This window comes from Polyodon spathula, chromosome 14, assembly GCF_017654505.1.
Source record: "Polyodon spathula isolate WHYD16114869_AA chromosome 14, ASM1765450v1, whole genome shotgun sequence".
In the NCBI taxonomy this organism is placed as follows: Eukaryota; Metazoa; Chordata; class Actinopteri; order Acipenseriformes; family Polyodontidae; genus Polyodon; species Polyodon spathula.
In genome coordinates, this window is record NC_054547.1 from 28,137,931 (window position 1) to 28,157,863 (window position 19,933).

General features: G+C 36.8%; 1 protein-coding gene across 1 annotated transcript in view; it reads left to right on the forward strand.

Moving 5' to 3' along the window:
* The first annotated feature begins 5,164 nt into the window (after positions 1–5,164).
* The window catches only part of LOC121327409 (probable cationic amino acid transporter), a 38,400-nt gene continuing 23,631 nt past the window's right edge, over positions 5,165–19,933 (forward strand). Inside the window, exons 1-2 of the mRNA XM_041271462.1 lie at positions 5,165–5,285; positions 18,255–18,744. Coding sequence (XP_041127396.1) covers positions 18,441–18,744 — 304 coding nt within the window. The 5' untranslated portion in view covers positions 5,165–5,285; positions 18,255–18,440. The remainder of the gene's footprint in view (positions 5,286–18,254; positions 18,745–19,933) is intronic.

Here is a 19,933-nt window from a genome sequence, read left to right on the forward strand (position 1 = left end):
CAGCTCTGCATTTGCTAAAGAAGCAAAATTGATCTATTTTCGATCCAGTTAAAAAAGAAAAGCATTGTGAAATCCTTACATTTTCGTGGGAGCTTCACTTTGTACTGATCACTGTACTGATCTCTCTCGCTTGCCTGTTTGTAAACGCATCTTGTGTACAAATAGTAATAGTGGGTATGATATGGTGCTTCATTATATTGGCAGAATGACAAATGATATTGCTTCTGAAGCCGTTTTATAAATTGCATTTACATAATCGAGTACAGATAAAACGTGGATTGAATTCATTCCTATTGTGAGATGTAAATTATAGTGTATGTAGATTAAAGAAACAGAGGTCTTGGATTGGTTTAACAATGACTTTGGAATGGTGTGTCGCTCCTAGATGAAAACTAATTTTGCTGCTTGCTCATTTACATACCTTTCTTGCTTTCTAAAGATCTAGTTGCCATGGTTATTGACTATGGCTATCATGAGCTGCATACTGTCTTTATACATTTCTTTTTTTTTTAATGAAAGCTTGTGCTTATACCATTATACATGCTCCCATAGTAAAAGAATTGCACAGTATATTAAAGCATAGGTAAGCATTGTGAAGCCCAGAGAGGCATGGTAAAGCATGGTAAACTGTGATAAATGCATATTATAGCCATGGGAAACACGTGGGAAAAGCATGGGAAAATACATGCAAATTTACTTTGGTAAACTGTTGTAAGGGTCATTTCTGAAAACCTTGCTGGATTGCTCTGGAAATGTGTATACAGCTTCATAATGAAGTGGGGATGAAATAGGCCCAGCTACAGATTTGTATACCCATATTTCCCTCAAAACCCACCATTGACTATGCATAGATCTTTGTGTGTAATCATTATTTTTTAATCAAATATCCCCAGGAGGAATGTCAACATCAATTATTTTAAAAGTCAAAACCAATGGAAATGATTTACATGAAATTTACAAGATAGTATAATCTATGAATAAATGTGTTAGCCCCTTCCATAGTTCGCTTTAGTTGAACAAAAAAAAAAAAGAACATCAGTCAAAAATATTGGTATTCCACACTGAACCGATGGATAACAAGCACAATTTTCTGTTTATTAAAATATTGTCACCAGCTGGGTCAAATGTCAAGTCTACAAAAGGTGGCTGCACATATTTAATTAGGTTTTTGTCAACGACATTGACAAATCCATTAATCATTTTAATTAACTGGCAGCTACTGTATCAGGATTTGGAAGGAATCCAGTTTCTTAGTAATAATGTTTAGGTCCAAAGACCAAAGAAGCAAAACCACTTAAAGAGTTGATAGCAGGGTTCCAATAATATATCGTTAGACTTCCCCACGTGTTGCTACAACTGTTTAAATAACATACCTGTGATTTATATTTTCATTCTTAACAACTTTTTACACTTGGAATTTTAAAGTCTAAATTCAAGCTCTTTTCAAAATGTCCGCTCTAGTGCACTGATAATGTAAGGATTATTGCCCACATTGTCAAACAGGTAACAAAGCAATAATAATCCATGATGTGGTACAGAACACAATGATTTAGAGGACAGATCTCAAACCCCAGTCCACTAGAGCAGACATTTTGAAAAGAGCTTTGAAATAGACTTTAAAGTAATTAGTGTAAAAAGTTGTCAGGATGTTAACGATGAAAAGAAAAATTACAGGTACATTATTTAAACAGTAGTTTAAACTTGGGGACATATAATGTTATATTTTAATAACCCTTCTACTTTCTCTTTAACTTATACTTCATTTTGCCAAATGAACTAGGGTCACTACTGCGATTTATTTTATACAACATGTCACTATAGGACCTCTCCTAAGGGTACAGGGCAAACATAACTTTGCACTCCAGGGGGATTTTAGTTCAGTGGTCTTGGCCCCCTATGGGCAAATAAAATGACTATACATAAATTGGGCCCAGGACTGATGACTGATGAGCGAGGGAGAAAGTCTCCCACAGTGCCTTACTGTGGGCAGTGCACTTGCCCTCATTAAAAAAAAATAGAGAAGGCCTAATCAATCAAATGTAACAATTATGCATATAATACAAAGATAAAAACAAAGACTATCAAAAACACACATGCTCTGTAGTGTTAAGCCCTAATAGCTGATTGGCAGTCCAGCTACTGTACTTTACTGGTTTCGTTGTTTTTAATTTGTTACGAATAAAAAAAAAAAAAAAAAAACCTGCAGAACTGAGTCCATGAAAATGGATTGTAGCATATTTTGTGAATTCTGCCACCACTAGGTATCACAGACTTCAATCTGTCTAATTTCTTTCACATTTTGGAGAGGGAGAGGAATATTATATATATATATATATATATATATATAATATATATATATATATATAATATATATATACACCACACACACACCACACACATAATATACATATATATGAGATGTCTTCTATCTATCATAATGTATTTTTCTACTAAAAACTGCATTTTACTGTGATTTCTGCAGATGGCATTTCCACATTAAAAGCTTTAGGGCTTGGGTATAAGACTTTATTCTCTTTTATTCTATAACCTCCTTCTGCTGCAAGCAGTAGCAGGAGCAGTATAACTGTTTGTATTACAGTGACAGGGTGGTAAGACTTCTTCAGGAAAGCAGATGAAATTAAGGAAGCAAGCCAGCAAGGTCCTATGATGCTCCTAAAATGTTAGACTGTGAAAGAATGCAGAAATCAGTTATGTTTGAGTACAGAACTGAATACTGATGTAGGTCTCTGCAGCTTTAAATGATGGCCCAGGGCTAAAGACCTCCCCTATACTGTAGCAAAGTGGCAGGCGGTCACAGAACGGAAGAAATAGAAATCCAAACACAGAAACTTAGCTTCACTCTTTTTGTTTTCCACAGGGTTCCTCTTCCTTTTATGCAGGGGCTAAGTGTGCACAGGTGTCTCAATAAACTAACCTTTAACTTCCTGGGTCCAAATTAGGGTCGGGAACACCTACCAGAATACCTTGTCATGATGTTCCGATGAACGGTCAGCACAGGAGGACATTTATTCAGGTTATCAAGTCATCATTGCCACCAGTATAATGCACTCCACTCCTGCCACTTGTTCCATGTTAAGGAGAACAGGATATAAATCCCGAGCCCTCAGCCATGCATCTCAGCCATGCATCTCAGCCATGCATCCTTGCTTCCTGTTGTTGTTTCCAGTGCAGGACGAGCTGCAGACCAGAAGAAGAATTAATTTCAATGTTCCTTGCGGTGCCATGTGTGTAATAGATGTTTTCAAGGATCATTCAAACTGCTGCCCTTCATTCTCTCTGACAGCAGATACAGCCTATGAATCATGTACTCACTGGTCTGGTCTCTCTAATACGCCCCAAAGAAACTTAACATTACCAAGTGTATGCTGTACAGCACACCAACAATGGGTACTATCATATGAGGAATCTAGCAGGATTAATTGTTCACTTGGGACTATATCCACTATGAAGGCTTGTGTAGGTATGCTGTTATTAAGTAGGCTGCTTTTTGAGTATTTTTTTCATCTTAAATCAAATTACAGCTTGGTGAATACCAAGAAATATATTTACAGGGTTCCCAATAAACATCCAAAGGTGACTATTCCCAGACCCACGATGTCACACAACAATGCAGGACCGTTAAGACAGCTGGATAATGGGAGTTCTCTTTTAAATTCAGTATAATTGCTCATTTGGTGTCTATTAAATTAACCTACACCAGATGGTTGCAGATCTACATGACGCTGTTCAAATCATTAAAATCAAACCCATTTTGGTATATATTCTTTTGATGACAGTGCAGTGCACCCTGTCATTGTCAATGAGGAACTAAGAGATTTCTAGTATGCTTTTGAGGAAGCTGGTGGAGATTATAGTAACCTGTTTTGCTGTATTGTAGCACCTACAGCCATTATTGGACACCAAACACATTTAAAAATGTTTACAGAAAATGTTAAGGCTTAAGTGACTTACAAGCACTTAAGAGTAATTTTTCAAAACCTGTTTTTACAACAAACAAAAAAATGGTTTGCTATTCATGAAACTGTTTTAGAGTGTTTATGGTTTTAATTTTATTGATGGTTTTAGTTTTATGAGTCACTATCCAAACTTTATCTTTCAGATATCTTTTAGTGAAAAGTTTTTCAATAGGCAAATTCTGTTTTCAAAAAGTGATTTCCAGTATGACTGATTTCTCCTTATTTTTAATATAAGAGACAAAGTGACACAGTGTGACAAGTTATTAAATGTGGTCCTTTTATATCACTTGGTTTTTTTTAGCTTTAACTCTTTGTGCAAGGAAGTGCTTTGTTCACATTTGAATCATTCAGCCATGACGTTAAAACAATATACAAGATACTCAGAATGTTCAACATAGGCTTATAACTAGGACTTTATATTTAGTAATTGGATGAGTATAGTTGATTTAAGACGTAATGCAGTAATGGTTCGATCTAGGACCACTTCACCTTACTATATTTGACTAAACTAATGTGAACATCAGGATTATAGAGCATACATAGAGAAATGCGTGTGAGACCACGCGCTGGGAATATTACCTCTATAAACTGCAGTGCAACCCACTTCTAAACTGAATTACTTTCTATCTGTGCCGCATGGCTTTTCACCAACATAATATAATGTTGGTGGACAGAAAACTAGAGCTACTGACTGCAAAACAATACTCGACCACGTATTTGTGATAAAGTAAATAAAATGTTGTGGATGTATAGAAGGAGGGGTTAAATTTAAACCATTTATAATTTTACAAAAAATACATATAATAAGAGAGGTTGGATCTCGTCTTATTTTAAGTTAAGCAGGCATATGTTGTACATCAGAGATACTTTCCTTATATGCAGTATTTTTACAACATACGGGAAATAAAGTGAATAGTCTCTGTAGAATTATATGAATATTATTGAATTAACTTATTTTATGTGTCACTTGCATTACCTGCCGTGTTGGTCGTTTGCCCTGCCTTTTCAAAGACGGAGCCTGTGATCAATGTGATGATGCTTGCAGGTTGGAAGGAGCTGATGCTGCTCGAGCGCAATATGACCCGTGAGGCTGACATCACAAAGCCATTGACGTAAGAAACCGTGAATGGGGGAATATTGTTAAATAATAAATTTGGATCTGGTCACGTGAGTGAGCCTCTGAATAATTCAAGACATTTTTACATCACCGATCTCTCCCGTCTAAACAGATCCTGGATGCTCGCAAATACTGCGCTGAAAATGGAACTTGATAAAACCATCTTGATCCATTAATCCGGGGGTAAAAGCGTGAGTTGTTTTTATTCATTTACTCTTTCTGTTTTGATCTTTCCCAGTAAAAATTGTGCCGGTGGAGTAGAAGGTTGCATGACTTGGTTGGTGTTTTATATATTTTATTTAATATCGAAACGGAAATGTTAAACAATATTCCAAATATCACCCGCATTGAGTCCAACATGAGCAATGTCACTTTAGCTGTGAGGGATGTTGTTCTGAACTTGAACTCAGAGGAGCTTTTTGATGAAGGTATTTGCAACTGCTCTTAATTGATATATATATATATATATATATATATATATATATATATATATATATATATATATATATATATATATATATATATATATATAGAATAATATACCCATAAGATACGTCGAGGATTTACGTGCGTTATATATAACACGCAAATACCGTAGTTATGTACAAAATACGAGTCAGTTCAGGTCTATAATAGCTATTATTAATGCACCGTATTAATTCAGTGCTGGTATTGATATATGAATAAATGAACACTCTAACTGTACAGTTCAGGAAACATGTATAAATTAAACTTTGAGCTAAAAGTGCGGCAACTGTTAAAATAGTGATATCTGGTACATCGTGGTGCTTAGAAATATTGCAAAAATTAAATAAATGCAACAAATATTGTTTTACTATTTAGTGACTATATAGAGAAAAGTGTGCTAGATTGCGTTACAATCGTGTTCCTTTTTATATTAAATTTATAAAATATATGCTACTACTACTACTTAATAATAATAATAATAATAATAATAATAATAATAATAATAATAATAATAATAATAATAATAATAATAATAATAACTCGTTTAAAATAATTTGAACGCTGTGACTAAATGTATGTGTTACGGTAAGTAAATAAATTGAACATTAGCAAGAACAGCGTACATTTCTTGCTCGTACAATACGGCAGGTTGTTGCACTGTGTTGTCAGTCTTGTTAATGAAGGAACACAACCCCGTTTGGAAACCTTGGCATTTGATTTACTGCTCAGGCTTTCGTTTTGACAAAAGTGCTATTGTATTGAAGAGTACAGTGGACGACAATTATCACAGCTGAGTATCACTGATAGAACTGGTCGTGTTAAAGGGGGTTTATCTGTAAAGACATGGAACCGGTGTTTCTCTGTAAATACCCATCCCATAGGTGAGTTTACTAGTGTCCCACCCCTTCAGTGTGAAACTGATGCATTCTTTCACAGGAACTGGCCATGGTGCTGAATGTGACAGCTTTGTTTCACTCAGCGTTATTCCATCATCTACACGAAACGTCTAGCTGCTTTAAAGCTACGCTTGGGTAAAACAGACTCTTCCTTTTATCACTCCAGTTGTAAGATGAGAACCTTCCCACATGATCAAAACAAACTAGATATTAAAGCTCTTTTATACTGTAGTGCAATACCGGCACAATATTAAAATATATATTGAAAAGTATAATATTGGAACACTGATACATTCTGTATTATAATGATTTTACTGTGCTGTACTATATTATAAGCCTATACCATGGGTATAGGTTGTAGAGTGCACAGAAGACTGTATGGAGTAAAGTAACATTCAGACACTAAGGGATTATATTTGAATGTAATATTGAATGTGATTGTGGAGCACTATATCTTTTAAGTTTGTGTTTTGGACAAGAGAACCATTAACTGTAATGAGTAATGTTTGGACATTCTGTCATAGTCAGAATATCTTCTTTTTGATTCATACCTCTCTTTAATTTGGTCAAGCTATTCTAGGATGCATGGGGGCCTGGATTTACAAGGTGCTGCCAAACCAGGGCGATACCTTGATGCTGTTAGTCCATTCATAGCTGCCCCGTTCCTTGGATTTTCACCAGGCTTTCCATTAGGTATTAGCATTATTTCACCTTGTGTTGGCTGTTTTATAGAAAGTTATGTTGTCTGATCCTCCTCTTGAGTTCTGTTCAAATATATATTTTTTAGGAGCTTGGTTATGCTGACTTTTTTTAAACGCTGTGTCCCTGAACAAAAAGATTGCTTTCCAAAAATGAAGAGAAAAGTGACAATTAGTTGCTATCTTATTGTCATATCACAATAGTTTTGGTATCTGTACTATTTGAACACTTGCAAAATACTCTTTTAACAGTTCTACATTACATGCTTTTATAGGATTGTTTAGTATTTTGGTGTATGGTGATGTTCCATATATGATGTAACTTTAAAAACTGAATTTACACTATAGAGGCCATGTTGAAAAGGCATGTCAATTCTTGTAGGGTTAATATATAATTTACAGCCACATTGCAGCACAATTCTATGTATGGACCAGTATATGATATATGCATTGTACATTTTTGTTTTTGTTGCTTGGGATTCCATGCATAATTTTTTAGTAGACTGACACCACTTAATTCAATACATGCAAAATCTTTTACATGCATACGGTAGGAGAATAGGGAGGCAATCAATTTGCTCTATGATGTGATTGATTGAAGTCTTGACATTACCAAATGAATAGTGCAGGGCGGTGCTAGGCTTTACACTGATACAACGCAAAGGTCAAACAAGAACATTGGTGAAATGTAATATTAGCAGACTTATTTTTTCCTTGGCATTCTGAAACCAATGTTCCAGAATTCCTACTATGTACAAGCATTTTACCCAATTAAACCATCACTATATTTCTGAGTGGCGTGACTGGCCATCTTAAAGGTGTGATTATTATTGGGGCTTTCTTTTTAACCCTTTAGGCCTATATACATTTAAAACAGAGGTTTCTAGATAATTGGTTTATACCCCACCCCCCCACCCCCATGGTCAATTCAAAGCTTCATCTATGCACTCCCAACACAACAACTGACTAAAACAGACACACAACTGTAGCCTTAGGACAGGGTAACAGGAATAGTTGGGTAAAGGGGAGGATGCTGGCAAGATTTCACTCTATGTGTTATCCTGTGCCGTTCCGTATATACAAAGAATGGTTTTGTATTTTATGGATGGTTCTTTATAGAACCTAAACAATTGGAGTAAGTATTGGAGTAAGGCCTGATAAACTGTATAATTATATAAACACCCAGAAACCATCTTTGATCAGCCATTTCCTAATAATTGACCAGCTAATGCAATGACTAAACTGCTCTTTCCTATATCGTGAAAGGTTTGTCATGTGTGTTATTACATCTCAGGGCAGTGCAACTCACTCAGTCATGTGATCAACCTGGGGAATTGTATACCTTCTAGATTTAAGTAAGCATCCATATTTGTACTTGCCAATCAGCTTCTATTCATATACGCTTCAGTATTATAAGAAACTGAAGTTGTTATTTAAAGATACTCTTATGGATTTAAATCTTATGGAGTTTTGTAAGTTTTCCTGTTGAAGGTTGTCCTGTATGCAGGTACCTTTAGAAGACATAAACAGAATGGTCAGCAAACATGGTCTGGTTTCTAATAGAGCACAGCAGGTTAAGCTTTGAAAGAATGCAGTAAGTCAGGATGCATATTTTAGAATTGAATTAAAAGAAGTGAAATCTTTTTGATATACCTTATTTGAGCCATTTTAAGATCCAGCTTTACTCACAATGCATGTTAGCTAAGTACTTAACCCTCAATTCCTAGCAAAGAGATTCTTTTGTATTTGTCAACCACACCTGCTCCAGTCATAACAGTAGCATAATCCACAACTATTGTGAAGGCAACTGACCAGACCTGCCTTGGAGCAGCTTATTATCCTGTTAGTTCAGTGAGCAACGCTTTACATTTGTCCAGGAAAGGTGGTTTGGATACAACATATGTCATCTTGAGAGAAATAAAATGACACTTCAGTGTGACCCTATCGCATTGGACCATCACAATACCTTAATATATTTCAATGCCTCTTCTTATAACTTCTACTTTGTTGGCTGGGACAATAAAAATGCCTCTGTGACATCAACATTTTGCCTGCTCATAGAGGTCTATTGGAATTAACGTCTTCTCATCAGTCAAATTTACCTTCATCTCTGTCAGTGATGTATTGAAATAAAACAGGCAAGGAGAATGCGTCTGTTCTTTTTTGTATTGTTATAATATGCTCTGTATTATATTGTTTGGTTTAAGGTGTACTTTTTCAATTAATATCTGATTAAATATTACCACAAGAGGGGGATTTGGGAGGGTGTTGGTCTATCCCTTGGATACAATTATTCATTATGGCGCAGCTATCATTATTCCAGCTTTTAAAAGTACCATATAATAAACTGTGATAAATGTGATTATCTGATGATAACACAGCATAGAAAGGCCACAAATAACCTTTATCACACATGTTGTTTGCTTTTGTATAGACAAAGGTTGCTAGAAATATATAAGCGCTGTAATTAAAATGTAATCCTAGGATATACCTGGGATATCTATTTAATAATGCTATAGAGCTTGGAATAAATGGGAAGCACAAAGCTGGTTTTTAAAGGATTTTTTATGGGTGCAACCTTTCACACTTGCCATTGTGATGAATATCTCCCGGTACATTGTGGTAATTTCAAGCAGTCTGTACCAAATCACGACCTTCACTTTATTCATATTCTTGAAAACTGGATTAACCTAAAGTGCAGGAAGTGGTTAGGTACCAGGAAATAGCTGCAATTTTTAGTCTTAAGAATTTAATTTGAAACAACCAAAGACCTTTCACACTTGAAAAAGGGATGCTGGAGATGTGATGGTGTTGTTAATTCTAATAAAAAATCAGAAAATGGATTTTAAAGCCTTGGTATAAAGTTACTAATAGTGCAGTGCGTTGTAACTCCAAGTCTATTATAGATATATTTTTAGATTTTTCAGCTCAGCCATTTGAAGGCCCTGGTTAGTTTGAATTTGTTTTCCACATCAATTATAATTAGAAGAACAACAACAACAATATTGATTTTCTAAATTGCCTGTCAAACAAAGCAGGGTACAAGAAAAAATAAAGGTTTGGGCAGATGGTGACACAGAAACACTTTTCTTTTCCAGTAACATGCTTCCTTGGAACAGTATCTTACAAGTCTGGCCCATATAGTCCCAAAACACTGGGAAAGGATGAAAAGGGAGACAGGATCAAACAATGTCCAATTAGACAGGTAGAAACAAGTGACCTCAATAAAAACAGAGGACTGTACCATTACCAACAGGGGACGGGGGTTGGCATCCTGCTCTTTCTGAACTTCAGCAAGTTTACTGTACCTTCTTAAGCAGGGAACATGTTGTGCAGCAAACTTGTAGTGTGTTGTGTTACTAACATCACAGAATGCATCAAAATTTTACATTTAGTAAAATGAGGATCAGCCAATGTTTTAAACATTAAACAGACTTTATACCTGATTACTATACCAATCTTGTTTAATTTATGTACAGAGCATCCTTCATGCACATACATTCCAGGAAGCTTTGCAAAACATAGAACAAACTACAAAAAGCTCTAAACTGCTCGCTAATAAAATAAAAATGAAAAAATCAGGATAGAACCTTGAAGTGAGTTCCAAAGTGAAAGCTGATGTAGTGACATCAAAACTGAGGACATAAGATGGATGGACTTGGTCTGTGTAAGATTCACTTCTTATTTCCTGTTCACTATCTTATTTTATTTATTTTGTATATTTGTATGGCTTTATATGGAACTTTTAACATGTTCATTGAGTTTAAGAATTTAATGTCAAAATATAAGTAACGTAATTACTTTGCAGTCAGTATGATAAAAAAATGCTCTTTTTTAATGCCTACCCCATTACCATTAAGATTGTACAGTATTTATCGCGATTTCTCATAATTTCAAGGTAATGTTGCATTTTACCACCTGAAAATATATTTTATTCTCTCAGTGTTAAAATTAGAGGATAAGTTACGCCCAGACCCAAAACCTTATCTGGAGCGCAGCCCCTACGTATATATTTTATCAATGGAATCCGGGGATACAAAATTGCTAATGAGTTGTTTCATTGCACCAAAGAGATTAGTCAGCAGTCACATCTCCCTGCTTCAAGTGACCCTTGTGTTTTGAGACTGTGAGTCTCCTCACTATGGCAGTGAAGGACTCGTCACTACATCATTGTACTGTAGCTTCTTGTTTTGGTTGAATCTGTTTCCAATAAAGGTTATCGCAGTTGCTGAAGAAGAATCAAGATCATGAAGTCAGTTGGCTGTTCATTTCTTGTTGGGATGATGTTACAAGTCGGTCATGTAGCTGAGCAGTTTTTAATTTGGCGTTGATGAAAATAAAATAAAACTGGGTGTGGAGTAAAAATTATAATAATAATAATAATAATAAATAATAATATATAATAATAATAATAATTAAATCAAGCAAAACAGTTCATCACAGGGTACGTGCAAAACGTTCAAAGTCTGTTCATCTTTTTCTGGTTGCATCTTTTGCAGGACTATTAAATATTCATCAATAACCCATTATTTAACTACAGAGCTCTCTGAAAAATCCTGCCTTTTAGAACATAAGAACATAAGAAAGTTTACAAATGAGAGGAGGCCATTTGGCCCATCTTGCTCGTTTGGTTGTTAGTAGGTTATTGATCCCAGAATCTTATCAAGCAGCTTCTTGAAGGATTCCCAGGGTGTCAGCTTCAACAACATTACAGGGGAGTTGATTCCAGACCCTCACAATTCTCTGTGTAAAAAAGTGCCTCCTATTTTCTGTTCTGAATGCCCCTTTGTCTAATCTCCATTTGTAACCCCTGGTCCTTGTTTCTTTTTTCAGGTCGAAAAAGTCCCTTGGGTCGACATTGTCAATACCTTTTAGAATTCTGAATGCTTGAATTAGGTCGCCACGTAGTCTTCTTTGTTCAAGACTGAACAGATTCAATTCATTTAGCCTGTCTGCATATGACATGCCTTTTAAGCCCAGAATAATTCTGGTCGCTCTTCTTTGCACTCTTTCTAGAGCAGCAATATCTTTTTTATAGCAAGGTGACCAGAACTGAACACAATATTCAAGATGAGGTCTTACTAATGCATTTTACGGTTTTAACATTACTTCCCTTGATTTAAATTCAACACTTTTCACAATGTAGCCGAGCATCTTGTTGGCCTTTTTTATAGTTTCCCCACGTTGTCTAGATGAAGACATTTCTGAGTCAACAAAAACTCCTAGGTCTTTTTCATAAATACCTTCTCCAATTTCAGTATCTCCCATATGATATTTATAATGCACATTTTTATTTCCTGCATGCAGTACCTTACACTTTTCTCTATTAAATGTCATTTACCATGTGTCTGCCCAGTTCTGAATCTTGTCTAGATCATTTTGAATTACCTTTGCTGCTGCAACAGTGTTTGCCACTCCTCCTATTTTTGTGTCGTCTGCAAATTTAACAAGTTTTCTTACTATACCATAATCTAAATCATTAATGTAGATTAGGAATAGCAGAGGACCTAATACTGATCCCTGTGGTACTCCACTGGTTACCACACTCCATTCTGAGGTTTCTCCTCTAATCAGCACTTTCTGTTTTCTACATGTTTCTATCACTCCCTAATCCATGTACATGTGTTTCCTTGAATCCCTACTGCGTTCAGTTTGAGAATTAATCTTTTGTGGGGGACTTTGTCAAAAGCTTTCTGGAAATCTAAATAAACCATGTCATATGCTTTGCAATTATCCATTACCGAAGTTGCATCCTCAAAAAATCAAGCAAGTTAGTTAGACACGATCTCCCTTTCCTAAAACCATGTTGACTGTCTCTGCTGACTGTCTCTGTTACTGGTCTGTAGTTACCTGGTTCAGTTTTGTTTCCCTTTTTGTGGATCGGTATTACGTTTGCAATTTTCCAGTCTGTCGGTACCACCCCTGTGTCAAGAGACTGTTGCATGATCTTGGTTAGCGGTTTGTAAATAACTTCTTTCATTTATTTGAGTACTATTGGGAGGATCTTATCCGGCCCAGGGGATTTGTTTATTTTAAGAGCTCCTAGTCCCTTTAACACTTCTGCCTCGGTTATGCTAAAGTTATTTAAAACTGGATAGGAACTGGATGACATGGGGGGCATGTTGTCCGTATCCTCCTTTGTAAAAACTTTTAATACATTTGCTATTTTTTTTCTTCATCTAGAATTTTGCCATTTGTATCTCTTAGACATTTAACCTCCTCTTTGAATGTTCTTTTGCTGTTGTAATATTGGAAAAACATTTTGGAATTGGTTTTAGCCCCCTTAGCAATGTTCATTTCTATTTCTCTCTTGGCCTTTCTAACTTCCTTTTTGACTTGTGTTTGCAGTTCCGTGTACTCTTTCTATGTACTTTCTTTTTGGTCCCTTTTTAACGCCTTTTTTCGCTGAATATTTTTTTTAATTGATCTATTACACTTGTTACAATCAAGCCCCAAATCCCAACATTGAAACAGATTGTGGCAGGGCAGGAGCACTGCTGTTGTAAATAGTGTGTGTGTGTGTGTGTGTGTGTGTGTGTGTGTGTGTGTGTGTGTGTGTGTGTGTGTGTGTGTGTGTGTGTGTGAATGTAAGGTTGGTAGGGATGGGGTTAAATCTGTCTTTGCCAGCAATCACAGATGTGGCCACTTCCCAATTAGGTAATTGAGTTCTAATTGGGGAGTGGCCACATGTATTAAAGGAAGGATAAATCCTTCCTCTGGGAGAGTGAGCGATCTGTATGTAACACTATTTTGTTTGGAACCCTTCCATGAAGGTGAATGCCCAGCCTGACAATAGTGCTTGGATGCAGTATTGTTTTGTTTGAATTTTTATTTTTGCTAGTTTGCTTGTTCCTGTGTTTGTTTTTGCGTTCTTTAGCGCTTGAACTGCAGCTTCTGTTTCTGGGTCTCTTTCTTGCCAGTAACAGCCTGGGCCCTACCCTATCACACAGATCAATTAAAAACGGAAGCGTCCCCAGGATAAAAGGGGTTAAAACAACTAATTTTAAGTTGTAAAGTTGTCGCTTTTTTGTTTTAAGAGTGCTGTCATGCCATTTGGAAATTTCCATTGAAGTGTTCTTTGGCATCATCTGAAGTCAATGGAAATGTCTTTTATCCTTACTGAGGGCTTTTAGTAATGTATGGACCACTCTGGTAATTAAAACTGCTGAGAAAGGGGCAGGTCTATCTTGCAGCTGGAGCAGATAAATGTAATTACTATCATTAGAGTGAGTCTCTTTTAAAAGTTATCTAAGCCTGCCAGATAACGAATTTGTCCTTGCCAGGAATGAAAAGACCTGAGTTGATGAGCCTTGAAAAAAATGTGATCTCTGTCTTTCCTGCAATAAGATAATTACTATCAAAATTAAATAGGATTTTACTTATAGGCTGGAAAATGGGAAGAGGCTGCCACTAGTTCAGCAAGTTTGGCTAGACAAAGCATTGAGTCAGGAAGCATTTGAAATGATGTCCATTACAACATAGTTGTAACTTCATGACCTGCATCAAGGCAGGTTTTCTGGTGCTATTGTATCAAACTTCCTGTCATAGAAGGAACAGACCTCTGCATTAACAAAAATGCCAGAAACCTGTGTTATCATTTAATAATCCCTTTAATCTTAAACTCCTGTTGAGCGAAAGTTTAATTGAATGTCTCCTTATAACAGGAAGAAAGGGCAGCACCGAATTGTCGACTAGTCGGTTAGAAAAGTGACAGGTGGCCTCAAAGACTGGCACTTCAATTAAAATGGATACATGTATTTTAGGGACCTGTCTAATGAAATCAAGTGTTCTGGAAAGACCCTAGTGATTCATAACCTTGTCAAAATATTAACTTCATTACACATTAGACAAGTTAGTAATATGAACTGCAGTTCCACAGGAATCCAAACTATTAACTAAAGTACCAATGAGCACAGTCCTCCTCCTTCTTCTTCTTCTTCTTCTTCTTCTTCTTCTTCTTCTTCTTCTTCTTCTTCTTCTTCTTCTTCCTGCCTCTTAAAACTAGTAATATTTATTTAAGAAATGTATGTACAATACCAATGCTTGGTATGTTAAAGGGTTAAACCGGAAACCTCTTTTTAGTCTTTTTCTATCTCACACCTGCCAACTCTTTGTTTTTTTCCTTAATTTAATGAATGACAGCCCTGGGATTACCTAACATTTAAAACACAGCCATGGAGCATTTGATAACAGCACTCAAACAATCTTAAAATGTCCAGCACTTCCATTGAGTACATAAATAGTGTTCAATTTACTGTATCACAAGTTATGCACTTACAGTGAAACACCTGCCTGCTGTGGAGGAAAGTAAATCCAACCTCTCCCCTGAAAACAAATAGTCTGTATCAATGCATCCAGGGGATTCATCCTGTAGGTGCTGTAAAATGCTATTAAAAATCCAGCTGTGTATTATGGTGGGTATATTCATCAGATCAACATGTATGACAAGAAGACAGTTTTGACTAGTGCCTTCAGCGTACTGCGTATACGTAGTATATATTCTTTCTTCCTTCTATTCTCACAGCTGTGCCTGGGAAATTAGATTTAGGATGTGCAATAGTTGATGGATGTTACATTTTGACGGGTTGAGGTAACTGTCACATCACCAAACAAAAACAAACAGTACTGGACCTGAGGATGGCAATAACCTCAAAATGAGGTTATTCTTATTATTCTTACTCTGAATAATAATATACAAAGGGTAAGGATGAGAGTGCTTGTCTTGGTTTATATGGCGGGGGAGGGGGGGGTGTCGAGGTCTGTTTCGAGATCTGGGAAGAGAACCCTCATCCTCACTTTCTTATATACATCTACTGGTTCATTTAATAACAAGTGGTAACTAGGCAACTGCTGTATAAAACTGGTACAGTTCTCATGGGGTTACTGTATTTACACTGCCAGACTCAGAAAACCAGCAATTATTTACAACATAACCACCACAATGGATGTCTGCTCTCTGAGGCTGTAATCACTCCTTGCTGTAATTAAGAGTGTGGGCTAAAGGATGGAACCAGACTGCGCTTTTTTTTTTAATCTGTGTCGGTTGGTAGGCTGAGGAGCACTTTGAGTGCTCAAGGCCTTTTTTCCATGTACTGTTGGTTTGCTTCTTCTCTGATGTTTTGTTTCCTTTCCTTATCTGGTACTTAACAATTATGGAAGGTCATAAGAACATATCTGAAATGAATGCTCATTTCTTTTATCAGATTCTCGCTAGAGTTTTCCAGGAATTAAATAGCACAGATAGAACTTCTGATTTCAAAGTCCTTTCTTCTGGCTTCTGTGAACCGCTTTGTTGACAAGACTTCAATGGATAACTATCTACTTGTGTACCATTTTATTGAAGTGCTGTATTTCCAAGTCTAATGATCTGGGTTACTGAAGCAGCTTAGGCACTCATGAAAGACTAATGTACCCAATACTGACTAATTATTTTAGTTTAATATTTTATTTATTAATTATGTTCAACGTAAAAGTTGAATTATAATGTGTTGTTGAACGATTGCTTGATGATTGGATTGTATATGTGCTTGCTGTCCTCCGGGACCCTCATAAAAACAAGATGCTGCATTATTTGACATTTTGGTGAGCAAAATTTAAAATAAATAAATAAATAAATAATACCTGATCTCCATCTGCCACTGGGACTGAGCTGAAAGCAATTTGAAATTGATCCTGTTATTTCCATCGACAGCAGAGCGATGACTATGACAGTTCAATTTTGGAATACAGGGTTCCCGAGTGGCTCACCTGGTAAAACAGAGCTGCATGGTGTACAGGGTGAGTCCTACAGGCAGGGTAGTGCAGGTTCGGGTCCTGGTTGTGGGAAGTCAATGGTCATCTCTGGGGATTCTATAGCAATGCAATAAGGGACTAGGGAGAATATTATTTGCTAATGAATGGTAATTAAATGTTTTTAAAAGCCTTACTCCTTTAGCCACTTGGTCACCAAGCATCCATGTCTACCCCACTTAAACGAGGTGAGTGCAGCGTAGAGCAAATACAAAACAGACAGACAATGATTTCCAGGTGCAAGGGTGTTTATTGAATGATTTACAATGTCAAGAGCCTTATGGCAAACACCTGTAAATTAATAATGTTAGAGTTGTACAGCGGCGTGTATCACTCGGTAGTTGTAATCCCTGGGTTTTACCCGTAACCCAAAAGTCCAGTTTTCTACGTACACCTACACTAAACACAGAACACAAACACCGTTTTTAGTGACAGAGAATAAGTGCTAGTGGTGTAATACAGTTCTCTGTGATGCAGGGGTGAAAGTGATGTCCGGGTTGATGCTGGCTTACACTACAGTTCTGGATTGTGTTACTGGTAGTCTAGTTAAGACAGACAACAGTTACAACAAACACTAACAAACACAAGACAAACACTCATGGTTTTCAGCAAATAATACAGTCTCCTTTTAGGTTGTATCTAACCATTGACAAAGGAACAGATCACTTAAAGTACGACCCCTTATATACCCTCCCCCATGACCCCTAGGTAAACGAGCGCATCCACTCCTCCAATCCACGGATGCCACGTTGTTTCCCGCCTGGGTCATTGAGTTTGAGTACCGTAGCTCCTCCCCTTTTCTAGATGGCCAACTTTCACCTAACCCAAGGAATAAATTCTCATGCCATTTAGTCCAGGATACTCTGTTCCATTTACACAGCGTCCTCACTGGTCGGGAGAGAGATCTAACACTAAGAATCATTCAATCTTTGTCACAACATCTTAATAGTCAGAAGGGGCGACTATATGTCTTTTACTGCCACAGGCCTTGGGTTTAAATCTGGGTCAGCTGACAAGTGAAATGGCAAGACTGTCAGTCTTGCTTGAGAGAGCCTAAGATTGAATGGCAGAGGGTGTTCAAGACTGTAGTGCCTTCACAGAGCTTGTGGGTAGTACAGTATAAGTGTGTAAAAAGTGTCCAATAGAAGTTAACTTTTGGAAACATAGGTGTTTGTATTTCTTTTTTGCCATTTAATTCACACTGCCACATGGCAACCAGTGAAAAATATAAAAGTTCAAAAGGTTACTGAGCACTTCTGTTAGGACAGCATTCCAAATAATGGTTATTTTGTCTGTTTCTTTTTTGTAGGTGTCAGTTAATTAGCAAACCACACAACCATTGAAACATGTGGATAAAAGCTGATATGGATCATCTGTGAAAGAGCAAACCCATTTGCTTCCAACTGCTATTTACAGACACAAGGAGAGTCACACTACCCAATTATTAACGCTGAGAAACCTGCTCCCAAAGCTTCTCTTGTAACTCTGAATAAAAATGAGTGGGGCTTTTGCCAAGCTGGACCCAAGGCGAGTCCAATGGGGCTCCACGTGGCACTCCTTTCACTCACGGATCCTGCGCACCAAGCCAGTGGAGTCAATGCTGGACGGTGCAGGCAACGACGCACCTCACAGCACCAAACTGGCACGAGTGCTCACCACAATGGACCTGGTCTCGTTGGGAGTTGGCAGCTGCGTGGGCACTGGGATGTACGTGGTATCTGGACTGGTTGCCAAGGAAATGGCCGGGCCGGGAGTCATCATGTCCTTTATCATTGCAGCCGTAGCTTCCATCCTGTCAGGTACAGTGCAGTTTACAATTGATTGTCTATGTGCTTTATCCTTCGTTGCCACTATATGGTAACCATTTAGTGGGATTCGATGGGCTTAGCTAATTCTTTCTAGAAAATAGTTTCATCAACTGAAGATTGCTTAGGGGGTTTTCCTTCTGCAAGTCAAATTTGCTTCCATTATAAAAACACACTACCTCTATGATAAAACTGTTTGGGCAGACAGTGTACTGTTTTTCCAACTCCTCATAAAACATTCTTCCCAGCCCAAACATAGCATGCTTTCCAGTAGATTATTTTGGCTACAACAGAGCTGTCCTTACCAAACTCTAAAGAACCTTAACACAGTGCATATTTCAGAAGATGCAGCTTGAGAACCACTAAATAATGAACTCCTGCCTTGGGTACAGATTAGTTTGTTTAGCACCATCCTTTCTATACTTTACAGTAAATCAATGGTGCAGGAGTGGTGGATCTTCATGGTGGATGTGCATCATAACATGCATCATCCACCATGAAGTACCTTTCTTGAGACTCTTTAATGGCTATTTCAATAGATTGTATAGATCAATTGAACATCTCCCTGGTAACACACAGAATTTGCAAAATAAAAGATGTTTTTGCAAAAAAGCTCTAGAACAAAAATACAATAGTAACAGCTTTAAAAAGGCAGCTTTCACTGAGCAGACCTAGACTCTGAGCCACAGTGGACACCAATACATTAGTACATTCATACTTGTTTTAAGAAACGTGTGAAAAGTGATGTAATGCATGTAGAGAGGCACCAATTATTCAGACAGTTACCCTATGATTTAATATGCATATGTACATAGTATAAGTTTCCTCTCTTCAGCACTGTAACCTGCATTACAACATGTGTTACAACCTCTTGCTTTACTGCATACAGTACTACCGTGAAAACCAGTCAATTAACCCCCTTATTATTTCAATCAACATTAGATTGCATTGTGATCAAAATTAAGATATAACAAAGATGCATGCACATGTCTTACATACAGAGATTTTATATATATATATATATATATATATTTTTTTTTTTTTTTTTTTTTTTTTTTTTTTTTTTTTTTTTTTTTTTATCGGCCAGTCATTAATATACCCTTGGAACATTGCTTGCTGGGCAGAATATTCAGTTCAAAATAGTTGGTTTAATTAGCACATTATGTTCTTAAAACCTGGTTAT